The following is a 22,401-nucleotide window of genomic DNA, read 5'->3' as shown; positions in this document are numbered from 1 at the left end:
TGATTAATGCTGGAGGACTCCCAGATCCCTCTGTTCTATATCTTTCTTCAGTCTTTCTCCATTTAGATAATGTTCAGCTTTTCTATTCTTCCTTCTATAGTGCAAAACCTCACATTTTCTCACATTATATTCCATCTGTTAAGTTTCTGCCTACTCCCTGTCTGTATCCCTCTACAGAATTGGCTCCACTTGCCTTCCATCCAATCTTTGAGTCACTCTCAATTAACTTGAAGTCACTTCAAAATCCACTGCTCATGCCCTAACTTACACAAAATCTTGTTCTCCCATCACACTAGTGTTTGCTGACATAGATTGGCTCCCAGTCAAGCAACACCTGGATTTAAAAGTTCTCTTTTCTTCCCTACAAATTACCTCAATCATCCTTCACTATCTGTGTAATCTCCTACAACCTGACAAGCTTCTGAGTTATCCGCACCCATCCAATCCTGGCTTCTTGAATATCCCCAAATCTAAACACTCCACTATTGATGGCTGTAGTTCAGCTGCCTCAGTCCTAAGCTTTTGAATTCCTTCTCAAAACTTTTCCAGCTGTGTATCCTATTCTCCTTAGGTTTAAAACCTAACTGATCAATCTATTGATCATCTGTCCTAATATCTAATGTTGCTCAATTTTATATTTTGCTTTTTAATGCCCTCAGGGATACAACACGGGGCATATTATTACATTAAAGGTCCTATTTAAATAAAAATGTTGCCTGTCCACAAAGGCACACGTTCTTGTGTTTACCACTAGAGTGAGGTATGTAGGAATTCTGCTTTACCAAGGAGACAGTTAAAGGTATACTCTATCAGAGCACCTATTCCCAGGGTGTACATTGTACTGCCTGTGAAAGTAAAATTGAGTATGACCTTAAACTTCCCTTGCCTTTGACCCCAGCTCTCCATCTCTCTTCCCCAATCCACGGCCCCTTCCTCAGCTATCAGAAATTTTGCCCAATCTGCAGGTTAGACAAGTGAAAAAAAGGCAGGTGACTGAAAACTGATTACCAGCACAAACACTGTCTTTACTTTCATGGTAAACAAACAGTCACAGGTAGAGAAAGGGCCAAGCTGGAGATTTTCCTAAATGCAGTACTTGCCAAAATTCTTTGTCATACATTGTTAAGCTGGGTGCTCCTTCCCACACTGTGGAGCCTTCACACATACCAAAATGCTTTCATTTGATTGTGGCAACAGTGTTGACCCAATTATTTTAGGAGAATCCACTGTTTGCCCATTGTTTAAGTGGGAGCTTGGCTCCTTAAACTCAATTTGATTCAATTCAGTCCCAGATAATCACATCTGAGCAGCATCCAGAGAGACCTGACAAACACAAGTAGTCAAAGAGTCTGGTGCTCCACATGAGACAAACTTCTCAAGACTTTCCACACAAAAGGAAATGGACAGTGTCCTGATATCAATCAAGTCAGGCCAGTAAAATTGTTACCAACATTCATAGCACCATTCCAAACATCAGATGTCAATGAAAGACAGTGGTCATTGTCAAGATAGTGAAATCATTTGGTGAGCCACACAGCTACCACCCATCTTCCTGCTTCCAAGATAGGTCCTGTGAGGCCTCCTGCTAAACAGACTGAGTGCCATTCTGAAACTGCAATGCCGACCACCTCCAAACCCCCATCGAAAAGACAGGCTTTTTGGTCAACTACAGCTGCTCTGAGTAGGCTCTTCCACTAACCTCACATGTCAACTGAAGTTTCCAGTAAGGCTTGAAGATCAGAATGGCCTGTCTTGACTTCTCCTGTGCCTATGACAATGTGGTACTCTGACTGAAACTGTGCAGACCATCTGTTAGAAAATACCTGCAGCTCATCTATGAGCAACAACTGACAGCTCTGTGGACACCTTGGATATCACATCAAATATTAATAGATCACTAAGGATAAACACCCCATCCACCTGAGAAGTCAGATGGGATCTTAATTTGACATCTTGCCTCAATAAGTAGCATCTCCAACAGAGCAGAACTCCCTCGATACGATATTGGAGTGCCTGCCTTTGTTTTTGCATTGAGCCTGCAACCTTCTGACTCAGAGGCAAAACAGCTACCAACTGAGCCCCTGATGGGAACTGTTTCTCTCAGTTCAGTTTTCATTGTGCAATATCATTACAAGAACATCTTGGGAGGTGCAATAAAAAGGAAGTGCAACCAGTTGTTATTTCCTTGCGGACAATCTGTGCATTTTGTTGATATTTGCCACTGTGGTATATCCACTGAACATCAAATTAAAGTGCTCTAATACCTAATTTAATGCTTTTTCTTTTGATCCCCCAGTGATCTGCAGCATTAGAAACAAAAAGAACCTGTCACTATGGGAACTGCAATAAAACTTTCTGATGAAGGGTCTAGGCCCGAAACGTCAGCTTTCCTGCTCCTATGATGCTGCTTGGCCTGCTGTGTTCATCCAGCTCTACACCTTGTTATCTTAGGTCTGTACGATGATAGTATAGAACAAGGTTGAGATGGGTTGCTTATTTAAATTTGTAAATTTACAAATGTACTTTGCAACAGAAAATAATGTTTACCATCTTGCGAGCAGTCCACAACATTAAGGATGTCAGCAGCTTCTAAAGAGAGCTCATCAGGTTCCTGTGCAGTGTACCTCTGGATACACTGTACTTGGGGACAATCTAGTAGAGACCACAGAACACTAGTGAGATTATAACAAACAATGGTAATGCTTTATCTACAACTGAACATAAAGGTCTGTCATTAGACAACTAAAGTTTTTGCATCATTTCGTAAATCCCAGAAAGACAGTGTACTTTAAAAGACAGTTAGATCATATCATAATGTGTGATGTTCCACTATAAACGTCCTTGTCTCATCTTCAGCAGTCACAGTGCAATCTTGTGTGTAGTCAGTCAGCTATGTGTCGTGTTACAGTCACGGCTGTAACATTAGTAAGACTGTGCAAAGCTGAGATTTTATAACAATGTAGATATTTACTATCCTTCATAAACTGCAAGATATCTGTCTCAACAAGAACACAGTGTTTGTGGTATATGTTAAAGGACTAGCAACATATAGGGAACACTCAGATCATATCATATTGGCAGTGGTGTTTGACCCAAGCAACCACATCAAGGTTTGTCATAAGTCTCTTTTTCATTCAATTTTGGTGCCAAAATTTGATTCCATTATCTTTCAAAGCTGAAGATTTGTCCAGCTTCCTAAGGTTCAGCAGCACTAACAAAAGGATCATTCAATAGATTCATACAGCGCAGAAAAGGCCCTTCAGCCCATTGAGTCTGCACCAACAATAACTTCCACTAAAGGTGCGCTAATCCCAATTTCCTGCATTTATCCCATATCCTTGAATATTATGATATTTGAAGTGCTCATCCAAACATTTTTTAAAGGTTGTAAGGTTTCCGGCCTCCATCACCTTTCCAGGCAGTGCATTCCAGATTTCCACCACCTCCTGAATGAAAAAGTTTTTCTTAAATTCCTTCTGAATCTCCTGCCCCTTACCCTAAAACTATGCCCTCTAATGATTGACCCCTCAAACAAGCAGAACAACTGCTCTCTATTCACCCTGTCCGTACCCCTCATAATCTTATATGTCTCAATAATGGTCTCTCCCACCCCCACGCCCAGCCTTCTGTGTTGTAAAGAAAACAATCTAAGCCTATCTCGTTGCCCCTTTTCGCTCAATTTCTCCATCCCAGACAACATCCTGGTGAACCTCCTCTGTACCCCCTCCAGTGCTATCACATCCTTCCTGTAGTGAGGTGACCATAACTGCACACAGTACTCCAGCTGTGGCCTGACCAACACTCTGTCCAACTCCAACATTACCTCCTTGCTCTTTGTACTCCATGCAACGACTATGAAAGCAAGTATCCAATTTGCCTTTCGAACTATCCTATTCACATGTTGCGCCAACTTCAGAGATATGTGAATAATTACTCCAAGATCCCTCTGTTCCTCTAAGCTACCCAATATCCTGCCATTGATTAAACACACACTCATTTTGTTTCTTCTTCCAAAGTGCATCACCTTGCACTTATCAGGGTTAAATACCATCTGCTACTGGTCTGCCCATCTGACCAACCCATTTATATCTTCCTGTAACCTACAACCATCTTCTTTGCCATTATTGACTCTACCAATCTTGGTGTCATCTGAAAATTTACTTAACACTCCCCCGACATTTTCATCTATATCATTTATGTATATAACAAACAATAAGGTTCCCAGTAAAGATCGTTGTGTACACTGCTGGACACCAACCTCCAGTCACTCAAACAGCCTTTTACCACTATCCTTTTGTGTCCTGTTTTTCAGCCAGTTTCTGATCAATCCTAGCAAGATTCCCTCAATCCCACGTGCTTTAATTTTCTCAATCAGTCTCCCGTATGGGACCTACTCAAAGCTTTGCTAAAATTCATATGAACTGCATCAACTGAACTTCCCTCATCTACACACTTGATCACATTTTTTAAAAAAAGTCTAACAAATTTGTTAGGCATGACCTCCCTCTGACAAAGCCATGCTGACGATCCCTAATTAACCGATGCCTTTTCAAGTGGGTACTAATACGCTCCTTCAGAATTTTCTCCAATAGTTTCCGTACCACTGACAAGAGACTGACTGGTCTGTAATTTCCTGGTTCATCTCTACTACCCTTCTTAAAGAGTGGAACCACATTAGTTGTTCTCTGGCACTTCCCCTGTGGTCAGAGAGGAATTAAAAATTTGTGTCGGAGTTCCTGCAATTTCCTGCCTCACCTCCCACAGCAGCCTGGGATGCAATTCATCTGGGCCAGGGGATTTGGTTGTTTTTAAGCTTGACAGAGCCTCCAATACCTCTCCATTTCCTATGTCAAACCATGCAAGTTCCTCACAGCCCCTTTTCCTGAATTCTGTACCTATGTACTCCTTTTCCAGAGTGAAGGCCAAAGAGAAGTATTCCTTCAAAACTCTTTCCAATATGCTGTGGCTTCATATACATGTTGTTCCCTTGGTTCCAAACAGGCTCTACTCTTTCCTTGATTACCCTCTTCTCTTTAATGTATTTATAAAATATCTTAGGATTCTCAATAATCCTGTTCACAAGTCCTTTTTCACATCCCCCTTTTGCACTTCTAATTGCTTTCTGAAGTCCCCTCCTACACTTCCTGCATTCCTCTAAGGCTGCAACTGAATTGCTCCCTTTGGACTTTCTAAAAGCCCTACTCTACTTCCTCATCCAGTCCTGAATTTTCCTACACATCTAGGGTTCTCTGAACTTATTTCTCCGACATTTCCCTCTAAAGGGTACATGTTGGACCTGTATTCTCCTCAGCTCGTTTTTGAGCCTCCACTGCCCCGCTGTAGACTTCACACAAGGAGCTCATCCCAGACAACTGAAGCCAAATCTTGCTTTATTTCAATAAAATCTGCCTTCCCCAAATCCAAAGCCATATTTTGGAGGCCATCTTTTTCCTTGTCCATAATAAATTTGAATTGTACTGCGTTATGGCGGCTATTGCTAAAATGTTCTCCCATTGCCACATTGAACACTTGTCTGGCTTCTTTCCTCGGAATCAGATCCAGCACTGCATCATTCCTTGTTGGGCCTTCTACGTATCGATACAAAAATCTCTCCTGGATACATTTCGAGAAATCCACCCCCTCTAAACCCTTGACACAATGACTATCCTAATATGTTCAGGTTAGTTGCTGTTTGATTTCTACTGTCTCCTGATGCACTGATAAGTCTCTGAGTATCTCTAAAATTATTTAAAGTTGCTAATGTCAACAGGGAGTTGTGCAATATATGCTGTAGAGACTGTCTTTTTGTTTGATTCATTCGTGGGATATAGGTTTTGCTGGCTGGGCCAGCATTGACTGCCTATCCATAGTTGCCCTTGAGAAGGCGGTAGCTAGCTAGCTGCCTTCTTGAACTGCTGCTGCCTATTTGAGGTCAGTACAATCACAGTGCTGTTAGGGAGGGAGTTCCTGGATTTTGAATCTGCAACACTGAAGGAACAGTGGTATATTTCCAAGTCAGGAGGAAGAAGGCTTAATGGGAAACTGGCAAGTGATGGAGTTACCATGCATTTGTTGCCCTTGCGGTTCTAGTTGGCAGTGGTCATGGGTTTGGAAGGTGCTGTCCAAGGAGCTGAGGGGAATTTATGGAGTGTATCTTTTAGATGGAACATGCTGATGCTACTGTGTCCCCATGGTGGAGAGAGTGTATGTTTGTGGATGTGGTGCCAATCAAGCAGGCTGCTTTGTCCTGGATGGTGTTAAGTTTCCTGAGTGTTGTTGGAGCTGCACTCATCTAGGTAAATGGGGAGTATTCCGTCACACTCCAGACTTGCGCATTGTAGACGATAAACAGATTTTTAATAAAGAGATAAGTTACTTTCTGCAGATTCATAGCTTCTGATTGCTCTTGTAGCCACAGTATTTATATGGTTAGTCCAGTTCAGTTTCTTGTCAGTGGTAACACCAGACTGTTGATAGTGGGGGATTTTGCTTTGGCAATATCATTGAACGTGAAGGGCCAGTGGTTAGATTCTCTCTTGTTGGAAATGTTCATTGCCTGGTACTGTTCTGGGATAAATGTTACTTGTCACTTATCAGACCAAGATTGACATTGTCTGGACTGTTCAGTCTGTGAAGTCATGAAAGGTGCTGAACACGGTGCAAACATCAGCCAACATCTCCATTTCCGGCCTTATGACAGAAGGAATATCATTGATGAAGCATCTGAAGATGGTTGGGTCTATGACACTACTCTGAATAATGCTTGTAGAGATGTCCTGGAGCTGAGATAACTGACCTCCAACAACTTCAGCCATCCTACTTTGGCATGTGTCCAACCAGTAGACTCTTTCTCCTGATTCCCATTAGGCACCTTGATGCCATTCCCAGTCAAATGCCACCATGATGTCAAAGACAGCCAGTTTTGCCTTAATTCTGGAGTTTAGTTCTTTTGTTCATGTTTGAATCAAGGCTGTAATGAGGCCAGGAGAGGAATGCCCATGGCAGAACTCAAGCTGAACTTCTATGAGTCAGCTATTATTAAGCAACAGCAGCATGGTGGCTCAGTGGTTAGCACTGTTGCCTCACAGTGCCAGAGACTCAGGTTCAATCCCAGCCTTGGGAGACTGTGCACATTCCATACATTCTCCCTGTGTCTGTGTGGGTTTCCTCTGGGTTATCTGGTTTCCTCCCACAGTCCAAAGATGTGCACATTAGGTGGATTGGCCATGCTAAATTGCCCATAGTGTGTAGGTTAGGTGGATTAGCCATGGGACGAACAAGTTTACAGGGATATAGTAGGGGGGTAGCGAGCCTGGTTTGGATGCTCTTCAGAGAGTCAGTGTGGACTTGTTGGGCCGAATGGTCTGTTTCCACACTGTAGGGATTCTCTGATAGAGCTGGATAGCACTGTTGAAAATCTTTTCCATCACTTTATGGATGACCTAAAGTAGATGATGAGGCTGGATTGAATTTATCATACTTTTTGTTTACAGGATAGACCTGGAGAATTTTTCACATTGCTGGATAAATGCCAGTGTTGTAGCCATTCTGGAACAGCTTGGCTGTGTGCATGATGTACTCTGAGAAGCAAGTCTTCAATGCTATTGTCAGAAAGTTGTCAGGGCCCATAGCTTTGCAGTATCCAGTGTTGTCTCTCATTTCTTGCTATCATACGGACTGAATTGACTTGGTTGAAGATTGGCATCAGTGATGCTGGAGACCTCCCAAAGAGGCTGAGGTGGATTATCAATTTGATATTTTGTGCTGACATTGTGCAAATGCTTCATTCTTATGTTTTGCACTGATGTGCTAGACTCCACCATCGTTGAGGATGGGGATATTTGTGGATCCTCTTCATGTAGAGGAATTGCTTTGTTAATACGTCAGGTGGATAGCCTACTAACAGTCCTAATGCATCTTCCAGAAGTTTGGGTAGAATTGTGGAAGTTGAGGCGTTGGGTGGTGGTGGTGGCATTGGGGAGAATGTGACATAGGTGGTATTATTGCTGGACTATTAATCCAGAGATCTGGACATTGCTTTGGAGAACCAGGTTTCAATGTCACTGCAGCACATGCTGGAATTTGACTTTTTTTTTTAAAAGACTTGGAACTAAAACTCCAATGATGATCATGAAACCATTGTCAGTTCTTGTAAAAACCTGGGCGAGACAGGCACTTAGTTCTGGGTCAGATATTGTGTTATTCTGGTGTAGGAAAAGCTCCTTCTGCTTTTGGTTGGTTGTCTGGATATCAGGACCTATTGTTCACCTGCTCGTCAAATGTTCGTATAAGAAATGAGAGAAAAACTCACTCCTGATCAAAAACAAAAGCAAGATTAGTTGGATATCTGGGTAGGAATAAATTATGACATAAAGCCTTACCCCAATGCAATGAGCTGGGGGAGACATATTTTGTTCTTCGATTTGGGACAAGTGCATGGACCCAACGTTTCTTATCACTCCTACAAAGAAAGATTTGTGGATTATTAAAATCAGTGAAACAAATCATGAAAAACACAGGAAAACAGAGAGGGGATACAAGCTGTCAGTTTTCCAACTTCATCAGAACCACAAAACATTTTGCATATTAATTTTAAAAAATCCTTCAATAATAGATGGAGAATTGTTCTTTGTTTGGCTTATTACACTTTAAAGTGACATTATCAATATTACATTGTTACAAAGTGAAACAGTGGAGGTAAAGTTTTAGCTCATAACGAAATTTGTTAATTGTCGGCACAGTGACCCTGTCACTTAGTATTTGAATCACATTTTTAAAAATGCAAAGAAGAAACAATACAATTCATTCACAGTCATTTTCACGTTCTTTTAGTTGGTTGTAATTTGAAGGTGTTTTGAAGATACTTTGAGCATTAGGACTCTTTAAGATGTCACCTGGGATCAGAGAGTTACATATTGCAATAGCACTCTACACCTAATACAATAATTCTATTAAGATCATTGTCTTCAACTCTGAATAATGCTTTCTGAACTTGATTACAGAGAGTAGGCGGCCTTAATTTTCCATCCTGCCTTGTGTACTTGGAGAAAATATTTATCTTCAATTTGACAGTCGAGGAGACATTTGTAAAACTGGACACCATTTTAGTTTGCTTGTGGGCAGAATTAGGCCAAGTAGGAATCTACTCAGTTACTTGTAACACATGACACTCTGGCAAGCCCTGACATTGAGCGATTGTGTCTTCAAGAGCAGTGATGACAAAAGACTCATTTCTCAGATATTTGAACAGTTCTCGGGTCCTGTGCAGGATGATACACCTTGAGTGGCATCGGGCCATTACAAATATGAGGCGAAATTAAGATTAATCAACACTGTATTCCATTTATATGGAATGATGCGCGTTGTTTTACATAGGGTTGAGGAATCATTTGTCTGTCCACTCATTCATTCCACGAGGCCTCTTTTCACCAAAGACAACTATTTTTTTCCCAGAGAGGGACCATTCTACTGCTCCAACTGCTCTCCTGCACTGTTGCGCCAGCTGATGGTGATTTCATTACAAACTGTTACATTTACAGCAGATTGTTATTATAGAGGTAAAAATGGACAATCAATTTTTGACTTTCATCATCTTATTGTAATGCCTGAGACCATTCAGAAATTAAAATCATTTCAGAAAGAGAAATGTGCAAACTTAAGATGGCCACATTACTCATCAGTCCACAGGTTGAGCCAGTTCATGAAATCTTAAGTGAGAAGATCATGTCTGAACTGAAATGGGCATACCATCAAAATGACTGAAATCAGTCACTCAGACCTATATCACTAGTTTGATTTATACCTTTCTAAAATTTTCACACATCAGGATGGAAGTCACCTGCAGATTATCCAGCTTGTATAAAGCAATGAAGCCAGACACAGGAATACACAATCCCTCTCTCTTTCTCTCGTTCTCTCTCTCTCTGTTTTGCCCTCAGTCTCTTAGAAGACAACATCCAGTAAAAAGCAAATCAGAGATACATCCACTCATTGAGAACTCCAAGGTAACTACAAATGTGTGTGCATGTGTTTGTCATGGTTAATTGCTTTTCTTGTTGTTAGTACGTACCAAGATTATTACTTCTTTAACTCAAGAAAATCTTGTAATTGGCTCCTTCATTCTGAACTTGCAAACTGTATTTAGTTGTAGTGTGATATTGTTGCATGCTAACAATAATTAAAAATCTTTTAATTCAACCGAGCGTGTCAAAAAGAGGTAAGCTGATTCATCCTTCCTCACCTGATTTTGACAAGATACATGCACATTGCCATCCATGGTACAGTTTAGGATTACAGACACTGACATTTTAGATAAAGAATTATTGGAAAAATTGTATTATGCTTACTATCGCACTGTTCAATATGATGACTTTGGTTCCGACAGAAATATTGGGTCCACTCGGGATTTCAAATCAAACAGATTTCAGAAGGGCTTTGATAGCAGAAGCTTTTAAATATTTTCCATCGTGTATATTATTAGAATACCATTTTCACATGCTTTACTGAATAGCGGTCTCCTGAATTATTTTTGTCCTGGTGTCTTTCATGATCAAGTGAGATGAAAGCCAGCCCTGCTGTTCCCAGAGATATTTATCACATTCACAAATAAGAACTTGGGAGGAAAAATATGCAAAGAGACTAGTTTTGCCAGATGATGTCACATCCCACAAGCTGAGGTGTTAAAGAATCATAGCTGCAGAATATTCAGCCTTCTAGGCAGCAAGAAACAGCCCAGAATATCTTACATGCTGCTTTCGATACCCCATAAGTTTACCAATAATTAGAGGACCTCATAGCAGAGATTTAAAGAAAAGAAAACTTGTATATGCTGACAACTTCAAATAAGATGAAAATATTGGAAAACAGGCTGGAGATTCTTTGTTAGGACAGTTTGGATTGAGATCCCTATCCGAATTATTAACTGACCTGTTTTTTTTCATATGCTAATAGACCTGCACGTGGAACATGCAAGGGAGCTTTCTGGTAGGGAGTTGATGAAACCAATCTTCCAAGTTATTGAGGAGATTTGAATGTTTCCGTGCAAATTGATGAACCCTGATGTACATTTCCAGAAACTTTCTATTTTATTTGCTGCAAGGTTCTATTGAGATACTTACTGTGATTTTGCTTTCAGCATATATTGGACCTCACGATCATTGTTGTTCTCCAAAAGTCGCAACATGAATATATTCGCAAGTGCCTGACCCTGGTCCTCCAGCTCTTGGACCCGGAGGAGACCTCGGAGTGCGTAGTCAAACACTTCATATTTGTCACCACTAGAGAGAAAACAACATCACAGTCAGGAAACACAATGAAAAGCCTGGCAAAGAGTTTCAACAGGGATTTCCTTGCAAGTTGTCTCTGGGTTAAGACAATTCTAGATTTATTAGCATGAACCAATGCTAATCTGTCTCTATGTGACGTGACTTGGAGGCCCAACAATGCTATATCATAGCTATTTCACTGTGAACACAAATATCCTTCCTCTAGGACTACTAGATATACTTTGTGGTGAATTCTGTACTTGCTGGAAAGTAGAAAAGGAACAAGTTATATTTTTAGCTTTGTTTCTGCCCTGATATTGTGCAGGATCAGTCAGGAAGTTCAATTATTGATGGCAATCAGAGTGAGTAAACTGCAAGTAAACCCCTCCAAGCCACTCACCATCCTGACTTGGAAATATATCACCGTTCCTTCACTGTCACTGGGTCAAAATCCTGGAATTCCCTCCCTAAAAGCATTGTGGGTTCAACCCACAGCAGGAGGACTGCAGCGATTCAAGAAGGCAGCTCACCACCACCTTCTCAAGGGCAATTAGGGATGGGCAAGATATGCTAGCCAGCCAGTGATGCCCACATCCCATAAATTAATGGAGAAAAAAAAATTATCATAGGGATAATATTTTTGGTAGGTAATCTTGTGTCTGTGTTCGTAAGACAAAGGTAGTTTGCATTGATGAAGGGAGAGGTTTCCCTTTTCAGTAAACCCTAGTCAGTACTCACAGAGCAAATGTTGAACCACTAGATGCAGAATGAAGCTGCCTTGCAGAAGAAAGTACACTGCAAGACTATCACCCACTGACCAGCATTACTTCCCTTTTATTTCACACCCAGCTATCCTGTGATCTCAGAGTGAGATCGTTAACTAGCAATGAATTTATAATTGTTTGTTGATTGTGTGCAAAGCCAAATCTATTAGGAACTGGATTGAGAATATCCAAAACTCATCTCATATAACACTGTTACAGCCATCAGACAGAGGAGACTTGAACTGAACCCATGAGGTGAATGGCCAGTGTCAGAGTCATTGAATATCCTGCTTCCTAGTAAAAGCATTTCTATTTACTGAATCTATCCAAAAAAGAACCTTGCAAACAAACCATTTTATACTCTCATATATATCTTTCTATCAATATACTTCAGATACTTATTCTTTCAGAAACTAGAAATACTTGATAACGCAGTAGCCAGATTTTCAGATTTCAAAATATCCAAATTTGAAGCAACACTCTTGGGCAAAGTTTTCTTCAAGAAATCCACCTCTTACAGTAGGCACATGCCCTAAACTATCCATTTACGTATGACTGTACAATACTTGAAATTGGTGTCCTCCACACAGCCAATATTTTTGATGCATTTGCAAGGACTCACTAGGAATGTTTCTTGGTTATTAGGAAAAGATCATTGAACAGAATTAGGTAGACTGGCTTGAACAGTTTCTTCTTCCTAAAGGTTCGTGTTGCTTTCTGTCCTGACATTTGCTCCAATTCACCTTCCTTCAGTAGCCACCGAGATTGAGAGATGATTGGCACAGCCTGGGGAGACAACAGGTCTTGATTAAATGCAACTTTTGGTAATAATAGAAAAAATAGTCTATTGATCGCTTTATGACCAGAAAAATAGAAACATAGGAAATAGGAGCAAGAGTTAACTATCAGCCCCTCTACCATTCAATATGATTGTAGCTCGTCATTCAATACAGTATCCTGTTCCTTCTTTCTCCCCATACCCTTTGATCTCTCTAACTCTAAGAACTGTATCTAACTCCTGTTTGAAAACATTCAATGTTTTGTGCTCAACCACTCTGTGGCAGAGAATTCCACCGGCTCATCAATCTCTGGGTGAAGAAATTCCTCCTCATCTCAGTTCTAAATGAACTAGCCTGTATCCTTAGATTATGACCCACGGTTCTGGACTGCCTGGTTATCAGGAACATTCTTCCCATGTTTACCCTGTCTAGTCCTATTGGAATTTTAGAGGTTTCTATGAGATCTCTGCAGATTTTTTTAACCTTCAGTGAATAAAATCCTTATCAATCCAGTCGCTCTTCACACGGTATCCTGCCATCCCAGAAATCAGATTAATAACATTTATTGCAGTCCCTCCATAACATCTTTCCTCAGATAAAGAGACCAAAACTACACAGCATATTGCACATGTGGTCTCACCAAGGCCCTGTACATTTGCAGCATGACATCCCTGCTCCTGCACTCAAATCTTCTCACTATGAAAGCCAACATACCATTTGCCTTCTTCACTGCCTGCTGCACCCGCATGCTTACTTTCACCAAATGGTTTACAAGGACACCAAGATCTCATTGCACCTCCCCCTTTCCCAATCTAGCACCATTCAGGTAATAATCTGCCTTCCTATTTTGCTACCAAAATGAATAAGCTCACATTTATTCACATTATATTTCATCTACCATTCATTTGCCCACTCATTAACCTTATCCAAATCACACTGAAAATGATAGATTACCTGAAAACTATTGTTCCACACTGTCTTGTTATAATTAGAGAATTCCATTAAAAATGTGCACATTGTAATGTACATTTTATATTACTTCTTTTATACAGTATAAAGAGTAATTTTATCTCTATTTTATGTATAATTCTATTTTCTTTATTCTTCCAACATGTTCATTGCATTCTGTTCTGTAAATTATGTATACTGGCTTACTGACAGAGACATATTCATTCTTATATAGCTGGGACAATTTTCCATTCATACCTTGATTTTAAACTCCAGTTTCTTCTCAAAGTTGATCAGCTGCTCAGTTCTGCCCATTTTCTTCACACGTTCGCTACACTCTTTGATAACCTTCAACAAGAAGAAATTTCTACTAACAACAGATGGATTTTTGTAGTTAATACATCTTCATGGGGCTGTGTTTAAAAAATATCAAGCAAATGTCTGCTGTTGTTTGGCTTAATCTGTAAATGTGTGGAAAAATCTTTTTTTCTGCAAGGCTGCTTTATAGAGGAGCTATTAATACTAAAATGTTAAGCTTGACTTGGAAAATGCCCCTAACAGGAATGGAGATTAACAATCTCACTGAGATTTATAGTTGTTGCCATGTCAGTTTAAGATGGAATTTTCCTGCTGGCCCAGTAAGTGCTGGACCTCCAATGTAATTAAAATATATCGGTGGCAGCATCGTACACTATATGTAAAAATAAACGGGCAGAGCTGTTTCCACATTAAGTGTGCGAATTCCCAGATTTGTGTAGAATACGTAAAACATTCTAAGAATGTGTTGTAAAGGTAAATCTTTAGCTTATCGCTACCATTTCTGCAAAAGAACAGTAAGACAATAGGATGTGGACAAGTTTTCTCTTGATTTCTTGAACCCACTATATACCATATGGCTTTAAGTGTCATCTCATTCTGCACCAACAATTTGTAAGCCATCAAACAATGGATTAGTGTGTTGTGACTTAGCATGTCTTCTGCCTGCACATTTAATGTGTCAGCCATTAGGTTTGCCAGATGTGTTTTTCACCCAGGCAGGCTCAGTACCTGCTAAAATGTACATTAAAAAATATTGCTGGAAAAGACACATTGTCAAGTCAAAGACAACAAAATTTAGACAAAGCTTAGCAGTTAAGTAGCAGTCATCATTAACTTGTGCAATCTCCATGGCAACATCTTTATTAATCAGAGTTAATTTACTAACTAATCAACACTTTATTCTAATACAATATAAATATTTAGCTATAACACAGTGTAGAGCTGGAGGAACACAACAGGCCAGGCAGCATCAGAGGAAAGTTGATGTTTCGGTTCGGGATCGTTCTTTTTTTGAAAACCATTTCTGAAGAAGGGTCCCAACCTGAAAAGTCAACTTTCCTGCTCCTCTGATGCTGCCTGGCTTGCTGTGTTCCTCTAGCTCCACCCTGTGTAATCTCTGACTCCAGCATCAGCAGTTCTTACTATCTCTGAATAAATATTTAGTTATTATTTTGATAATTCTTGCAAATTGTCCTAATGAGTGCAAGATGAAAAAGCTTCAACAATATATCTTTTTTAGCAATACTCAAGTTCTGAACTATTAAAAGACTACTAAAGATATAATCCGTCTTTTAGGAGGTTACCAATCTTTTTATCTTCCAATATGGTCATTTATATTTAAAGGTTGTATCTCTGTAAATTTATGGATTACGCTTAAAGCAATGTTGGCATGTAATTTTCTGTGCTCCCTCATCCTTTCCTTGTACCTTCTCCACATTCTTCATGCCCAGGAGCTTTCAGCACCAAACCGAAATATGGGAAGGAAGTGTCCATGCTATAATTAAAGCTGACTGCATAAAATCAGATAGGATAACAAATTATTGCTGAGGGATTCCAAAAATGGATACATGGAGGCCTGATTGAACACCTATCAATATACAGTACACTGTCACAGTCTTTTGTTGTGTATTATAGTATATATATCACAATGGTTATATGTGTATACTTTAATACACAGAATCGTAGAAAGTAGGAGAACAAGTAGGCCATTTGGCCCATCAAGCCTGCTCCACGATTCAACATGACAATGGCTAGTCCTCTATCTCAATGCCATACTCCTGCCGTCCCCTCATACCCCTTGATACCTTTAACCTCTAGAAATGTATCTACTTCTTTCATAAATATATTCAGTGACTTGGCTTCCGCCACGTTCTGCAGATGTAAATTCATGAGTTCCCCATCCTCTGTGCGAAGAAATTTCTCTTAAACCCAGTCCAAACCGTCATATCATGTGCTCTGAGAACATAGACCCCTTGTTTTGGATCCCCTGACCAGAGGAAACATCATCCCTGCATCCAATCTGTTAGAACTTATTATATTTCAGAAAGATGCCCTCTCATTATTCTAAACTCCAGTGACTACAGCCCTGGTTGACTCACTCCCTCTTCATACCAGAAACCTGTCATCCTAGAAATCAGACTGGTTGATTTTCACTGCACATCCTTGATGGCAAGTACATCTTTTCATAGGTAATGACAGCAAAGCTACACACGATATTCTATGTGTGGTCTCAGCAAAGCCAATACAGCTGCAACAACATTCCTTTGCTCCTGGACTGAAACCTTCTCGTAATGAAGACCAACATTCCATTTGCCTTCCTACCTGCTTGCTGCATCTGCTTACTTGCTTTCATATACAAGGACACCAAGGTCCCTTCATACATCAACATTTCCCATCTACCACCATTTAAATAATATTCTGCCATTCTATTTTCCTATCAAAGTCGGCAACTTTACATTGCATCCGCCACACATTTGCCCACTCACTCAATTTTTCTAAATTGCCTTATAAGCTTATTACATCATTCTTGTCACTCACAATCTCACCTAGTTTTCAATCATCAGAAAACTGTAAAATCTTACAGTTGATTCCCTCAACCAAATTGTTGATATATTTTGCAAACTGCTGCAGCCCAAGCACTGATTCAGGTGGTACCAAAACTCATCACTGCCTTCCCCTCTGATTATAACATATTTATTCCTATTTCCTGTCTGCTAACCAATTCTCAACGTGTGCCAGTATATTATCACCAATCCCTTGTGCTTTTATTCTATGTCGGACTTTGTTAAAAACTTTCAGAAAATTGAAATATACCAGTTCTGCTCATTCCCCTTCATCTATTCAACTAAATACATCCTTAAAAAGTTACTATAGGTTTATCAAACACCATTTCCTTTTCATGAATTAGTGCTGACTTTATGTGATCCCTTTGGTATTTTCTCAGTGCCTTGGTATTACATATAATAGACTCCAGCATTTCCTCCACTCCACTGACGACTACTCCATTGAGACTTGGAAATATGTTGCCTTCACTGTCACTGGGTTAAAATCCTGGAATTCCCTCCCTAATGGCATTGTGGGTCACCCAAAGCAGGTGGACTGTAGTGGTTCAAGAAGGCAGCTCACCACCACCTTCTTTAAGGCAAATAGGGATGGGCAATTTTTGCTGGCCAGCCAGCAACACCCAAATCCCACAAAAATGAATTTAGAAAATGTTAGGCTAATCTGTCTGTAATACCACATTTTCTCTCTGCCTCCTTTTTTAAAAAGAGGGGCTATATTTGACATCCTCCAGGACCCTTCCTGAATCTACAGAATTTTGGAAGATAACAACCAACACATGAGCTATTTCCATGTCCCCTCCTTTTAGTAAAGTGGGATGTAGATTATTAAATCCTAGGGATTTTTTAGCTTTCATTCCCATTAATTTCTCCAGCATTTATTTTTTACTGATACAAATTTCTTTGAAAGCCCCTTCCCATTGGATTCTTGCTTCGCCAGCATTTCTCAGAAATTATTGTGTCTTCTTCTGTGAAACCAGGTTTTTTTTAAAATTGCAGTGCAATTTCCTTCTCTTATATTTGTCTGTGCTAATCTTTTTTTTAAACACGTATAGAATATAAAAGTCGAGAATTATAAATCCTTGCTTGGGAGGTATAACAAAAATGCAAAAGAAAAGGAATGAAAAAGAGAAGGGCTGAATTCCATAGAAATAAAAATCAGGAACAATGCATAATAGGTGGCCAAGTTGACACTGTATGATTGCAGTTTCATCCAAAGTCAAAATTGCTGGCAAAATATGAGAAAGGAGAATTGAATAAAAATAGATAAAGGGAATATTACTCTTGTACCTTTTCAAGTTCTTTATGTGCCTGCACAGCTGTGCTTTCTCTCTTTGATTCTTCTTCTGCTGTTTTCAAGATATTCTGTGGACAGAATTGAATTCAGAGTCATAATTCACATAGTAGGGACTTTCATAAACATAAGTTAACCTCATTTGGTTGCATTGTATATTACTTGATCCTAAGCTACTTCGATTTCAGAGAGAGTGGTGAGCCAGGAGAAACTAAATAAAGAGTTCCCATATCAGCCTTGTGTTCTGGTGGAACTGATTGGCCCCCAACACAGCATTCTACCGGCTACAAAACAGTGAGATTGGTTCAAGCAAGATCCGTGAAGGTAAAGTGATAAGCAGCACTGTGGAGTGAACTGAGAATCAAATTATGGCTGTTTAAGTGCATGATCTCAATTACACAACAAATAAAAACACTTTAATTTATTCTATAGCTTCCAAATTCTTGTGCGTAACTTTTTTTTTTAAGAATGTCATACAATGAGTGGAATTTGCCCACTCCTGAATGACATGGGAAATGGAAAGTCAATTGGGAAAATATGGCAAAATCAGAGAAATATGACGTTCCTGACAGAGAACACAAAACATCTTCTCCAGGCCTCCATCTGGCCCAGCAGTCCCCAACAACTCAGGGCACACTCCATGGGCAGTGTATGCTTGCCACCCGCTGTCTATAGGCATGGCATTGGACATGCACCAGCCTCACGGCATCATCACAATAAATCTTCAACTCAATTAGAATACTTTTCACCGGGTTAATTTTTTGGAGTCCTTTGAAACTTGTTGACACCTCTCATTGCAATGATGCTGCCAGGCCGTCACCAGACAGGCATCATAACAGAGTGTACCTTAGGGCTCTAGGCTTGCTGTCTTAACTCACTCTGCTCACTCACTGTGTGCCCACTAGGATGCTCTCTTTGACTCTTCTACTGCTGTTTTCAAGATATTGGTTGCAGTGATAAGTTATTGACTGTAAACTTGTCGTTGCTTCAAAGGCAATCAACCTCTGTTTAGTCCCAGAAACAAATGCAACATTTTTGTTTGTTCTTTCTTCAATTTTCCCCACTGATTAATAAAAGTTAATGTCAATAATTGCTTGACGGCTTTACAACACATGATGCTCCCACATTTACCAACGACAAGATGTTATGCTATGATGGGCATTAGGGAAAGAATAGAGTAGCAACAGTTGAGTAGATGCTAAAGATGGGTAGCCTCTGTAGCTTCATTTGCAACAACAGTAGATTAGTTGATGATTTAAAGTGCCAATGTATTGGTGAATATAATATTCTACTCACAAAGTGTTACTGTGTCACCTATATCCTCTCAGAATCATAGAATCCCTTCTCTGCAGAAGGAGGCCATTCAGCCTATCAATTAGACACTAACCCTCTGAAGAACATCCCACCCTGTCCGACCCCTCCTACACCATCCCCGTAATCCTGCATTTCCCATGACAAGTCCACCTAGCCTGCATATCCCTGAATACTATGGGCAATTTAGCATGGCTAATCCACCTAACATGCACATCTTTAGACAGTGGGAGGAAACTGGAGCACTCAGAGGAAATTCACGCAGACACGGGGAGAATGTGCAAATCCACACGGTCACCCAAGGGTGGAATGGAACCCAGGCCCTGACGTTGTGAGGCAGCAGTGCTAACCACTGAGCCACTGTTCCACTTTAATGTGGCTTTTCTTTTGAAGCTGGTCTTTTTTTTTTGTTTTCCTTCCACTACATAGACTGTAAATGGCTGTTCCTGGCTGGCAGCATTTGACCTAATGCACAGCTGGGCTTATAATATGGCAAATGAAACTGAAAACCAAGAAAATCCTGGCAGTGGCGAGAACATCTGCCATTGGTGATTACAAGATAACACAGGACCAACATCACAAAGGCCTGTTGCATACATAATGAGGTAAGTAGCGGAGAATTGTGTGAGGTAATTCACCAGACATCAATGATGCAAACCCTCCATGACATTTGCAAATTTAGCTCAATATCTCTTGAGTCCTGTCACCCAATCAAACTACCTCAAGCAACATAATGTCCATATCTAATGACTCATGGGGTCAAAATTGTAAAAAGAATTCTAAAAATTCAACATGAATATTACACAAATTGTTGAATAATTTTTGGAGCACTCAATAGTATTTTTTTGGAGAAATGAAATGGAATTCCATTTTACTCGTTAGCATGAAGGCATTGAGATACTTGACGCAGCTCAGCAATTTGATGTAATTTACTATTGATGTACCACATCACCCACACAATGATGTTCATTGTATGAAACATTAATCACGACACAAATAGTTGTTGATACATTCTCCTGAAAATTATAGTTAGCCTGATATCCAGAGTGAACTCAGATAGTTACCTGTACCAGCAGTTTTAATCGTGTTATTCTTTGAAAAGGCAGAATAAGAAATGAAGGAAAGGGCAGTCCTCTGCATTTGGGATCTTTCTCGAGTTCAGCCATAACATTACGGAACTGGAGATTATTTTCCCTTTGAAAGAAAAGACCATAATTGAGACAACAGTTCTTCAAAATGTTAATCAAACAAATTTTTGAAATCCAGCCCTGACAAGTACATAACCACATTGTGTTATAAAATCACAAGAGCCCTTAATAATTACCTAAAATGACTTATGGATATCAGTGGTCTTCATTTGAGGTTGCTGTTTAATGTTGCTTTACTTTGTTGTTGTTCAATTAGTGGAGCTTGTAACCTCATCAAATATCAGGAGATTCACTTTAACTTTGTTTCCTATTAATACCTCCCTCTCTCAACTGTCTTATTTGTGTCCTCACTCAGATCCAATCCAATGCTGGAATTCCAATGCAAGCAAGAGTTTTGGAAATAGGCAGTACCAGAAGCAGCTTTGGTCGTCATCCCATTAAGGAGCAATATACGAATCAGTGAGTTTGAACTTCTTTGAGAGTGAGCAGGAGAAATGGAGAATTACATACAGGATGCCCTATTCAACTTCAGAAGTAGCTTTCACTAGGTGGTGATTCTCTCACACAGTTTTTTGATCCGGTCTACAGAACAATTGAAACCTCTGCGATCTTAGGCAGGTACAGGATAAATAGAGCCGAGGAAGCGGGAATCCAAGCCCCGTCCAGTGATTGCTGCTAGAAACAGTGTATGCTGATTACATGAAAAATCGCTACCAGTGGGATAACAGGTGAGTTAGGGCTGGGCCTAATGGAACCGTGTAGTGGGGAATGGCTGTTTGTTGTACCAAAATCAAACTCAATTCCAACTCTCATCACTTGCATCAAAGCAATAAAATGCTGTTTCTTAGAGATGGAGGGAGATTTCTGTTGGATCCATTTCTAATGTTAGAATCCTAGCTCAATAAAACTAACAGAACAGAAGGAGGTCATTCTCTCCTTCAATTTGGTTCAGTTGACTTCCCTGGATCTCCAAGGATTTGAAAGTCAGCAGGATGTACATGTACTGTAAGTGGAAAATCATATTTTCTTCTATATTTTTAAACGTGCCTAAGTTCAAAACACAGCTGTTTTATTTTATTATTAGCAACATAATATATTTCAACTTACAAATTATAATATTTTATTTCCCTGAAGAGAAAGGATCTGCAAAACTTACCTCTGGCTTTAACATTGATTACAATGGGAATACATGATTCAGTTAAAGTCATTTCACTTAAAGTAGTGAGTTTCAGGAATGGAGTTACAACTTTGAGTGATATTTTCTCAATGATCACTGCTGGTACTTTGTGGTATTTACCACCTCTACCAATGTAGTCTGTACCAGTTTTCTATCACCATACTGGGGACGGGTTATTTGAGGTAGTTCACTGCCACAAATCCTCGTTTCACTTTGCTTTGTCTTAGACCTAATGGTTAGTAGTGGAGGATACACCACCATAGAGTATCTACAAAAGAGGCATTCTTATTTAATAACAAGGTTTATTGCATGATAGCAATCAGTACAACTACATTTGGTAAGTCATAATTACTAGGACACTGGGGGGCTGGACAGATATATCTGCTCACTTCATAAGCTAGAGTAGAATCTCTTATCTGCACCACAAATAACAGTAAAATGGGTGGAATTGTAGTAAAGTAACAAGAACATTATCCCCTCAGAACTATTACTTTGTTAACCTGACCGCCACCACCAACCCTGGCCAATACCCTGTAGTTAACCTGTTATGCATACAGGAAGAAACTCATCACACCTTCTCAAGGACAATTAGGGATGGGCAATAAATGGCAACCTAGGTAGTGACACACACATCCTATGAATTAATAAAAAAAAATTTGTGTATACAACTATATTACATTTACCACTGTGCTGTCTCCCTCCCAAGTCTCTGGCTTCACAAACGTGGGCAGTCTGGACATTTCGCACTTTTCTCAGAATACACTCTCTTCAGGGTCGGGAAGAACGGTATTTCTTCTGCTTGAGGAACGTTGACCATGGTTCAACGTGGATCATTTC

General features: G+C 39.9%; 1 protein-coding gene across 3 annotated transcripts in view; it reads right to left on the bottom strand.

Moving 5' to 3' along the window:
• LOC109911081 (ephexin-1-like) overlaps positions 1 to 22,401 on the bottom strand; it is a 75,084-nt gene that overhangs the window by 5,764 nt on the left and 46,919 nt on the right. For all 3 annotated transcript variants that reach the window (XM_048604837.1, XM_048604836.1, XM_048604838.1), the window contains 7 exons: positions 20,304 to 20,433; positions 17,925 to 17,999; positions 14,014 to 14,103; positions 12,651 to 12,814; positions 11,118 to 11,276; positions 8,382 to 8,461; positions 2,548 to 2,652 (listed from right to left, as the gene is read on the bottom strand). In XM_048604837.1, the coding sequence (XP_048460794.1) occupies positions 2,548 to 2,652; positions 8,382 to 8,461; positions 11,118 to 11,276; positions 12,651 to 12,814; positions 14,014 to 14,103; positions 17,925 to 17,999; positions 20,304 to 20,433 (803 nt within the window). The remainder of the gene's footprint in view (positions 1 to 2,547; positions 2,653 to 8,381; positions 8,462 to 11,117; positions 11,277 to 12,650; positions 12,815 to 14,013; positions 14,104 to 17,924; positions 18,000 to 20,303; positions 20,434 to 22,401) is intronic.

The sequence above is a fragment of the Rhincodon typus genome, chromosome 13 (assembly GCF_021869965.1).
Source record: "Rhincodon typus isolate 14 chromosome 13, sRhiTyp1.1, whole genome shotgun sequence".
Lineage (NCBI taxonomy): Eukaryota > Metazoa > Chordata > Chondrichthyes > Orectolobiformes > Rhincodontidae > Rhincodon > Rhincodon typus.
Note: the sequence above shows the minus strand (reverse complement) of the source record. Positions and strands in the feature narration are given on the sequence as shown.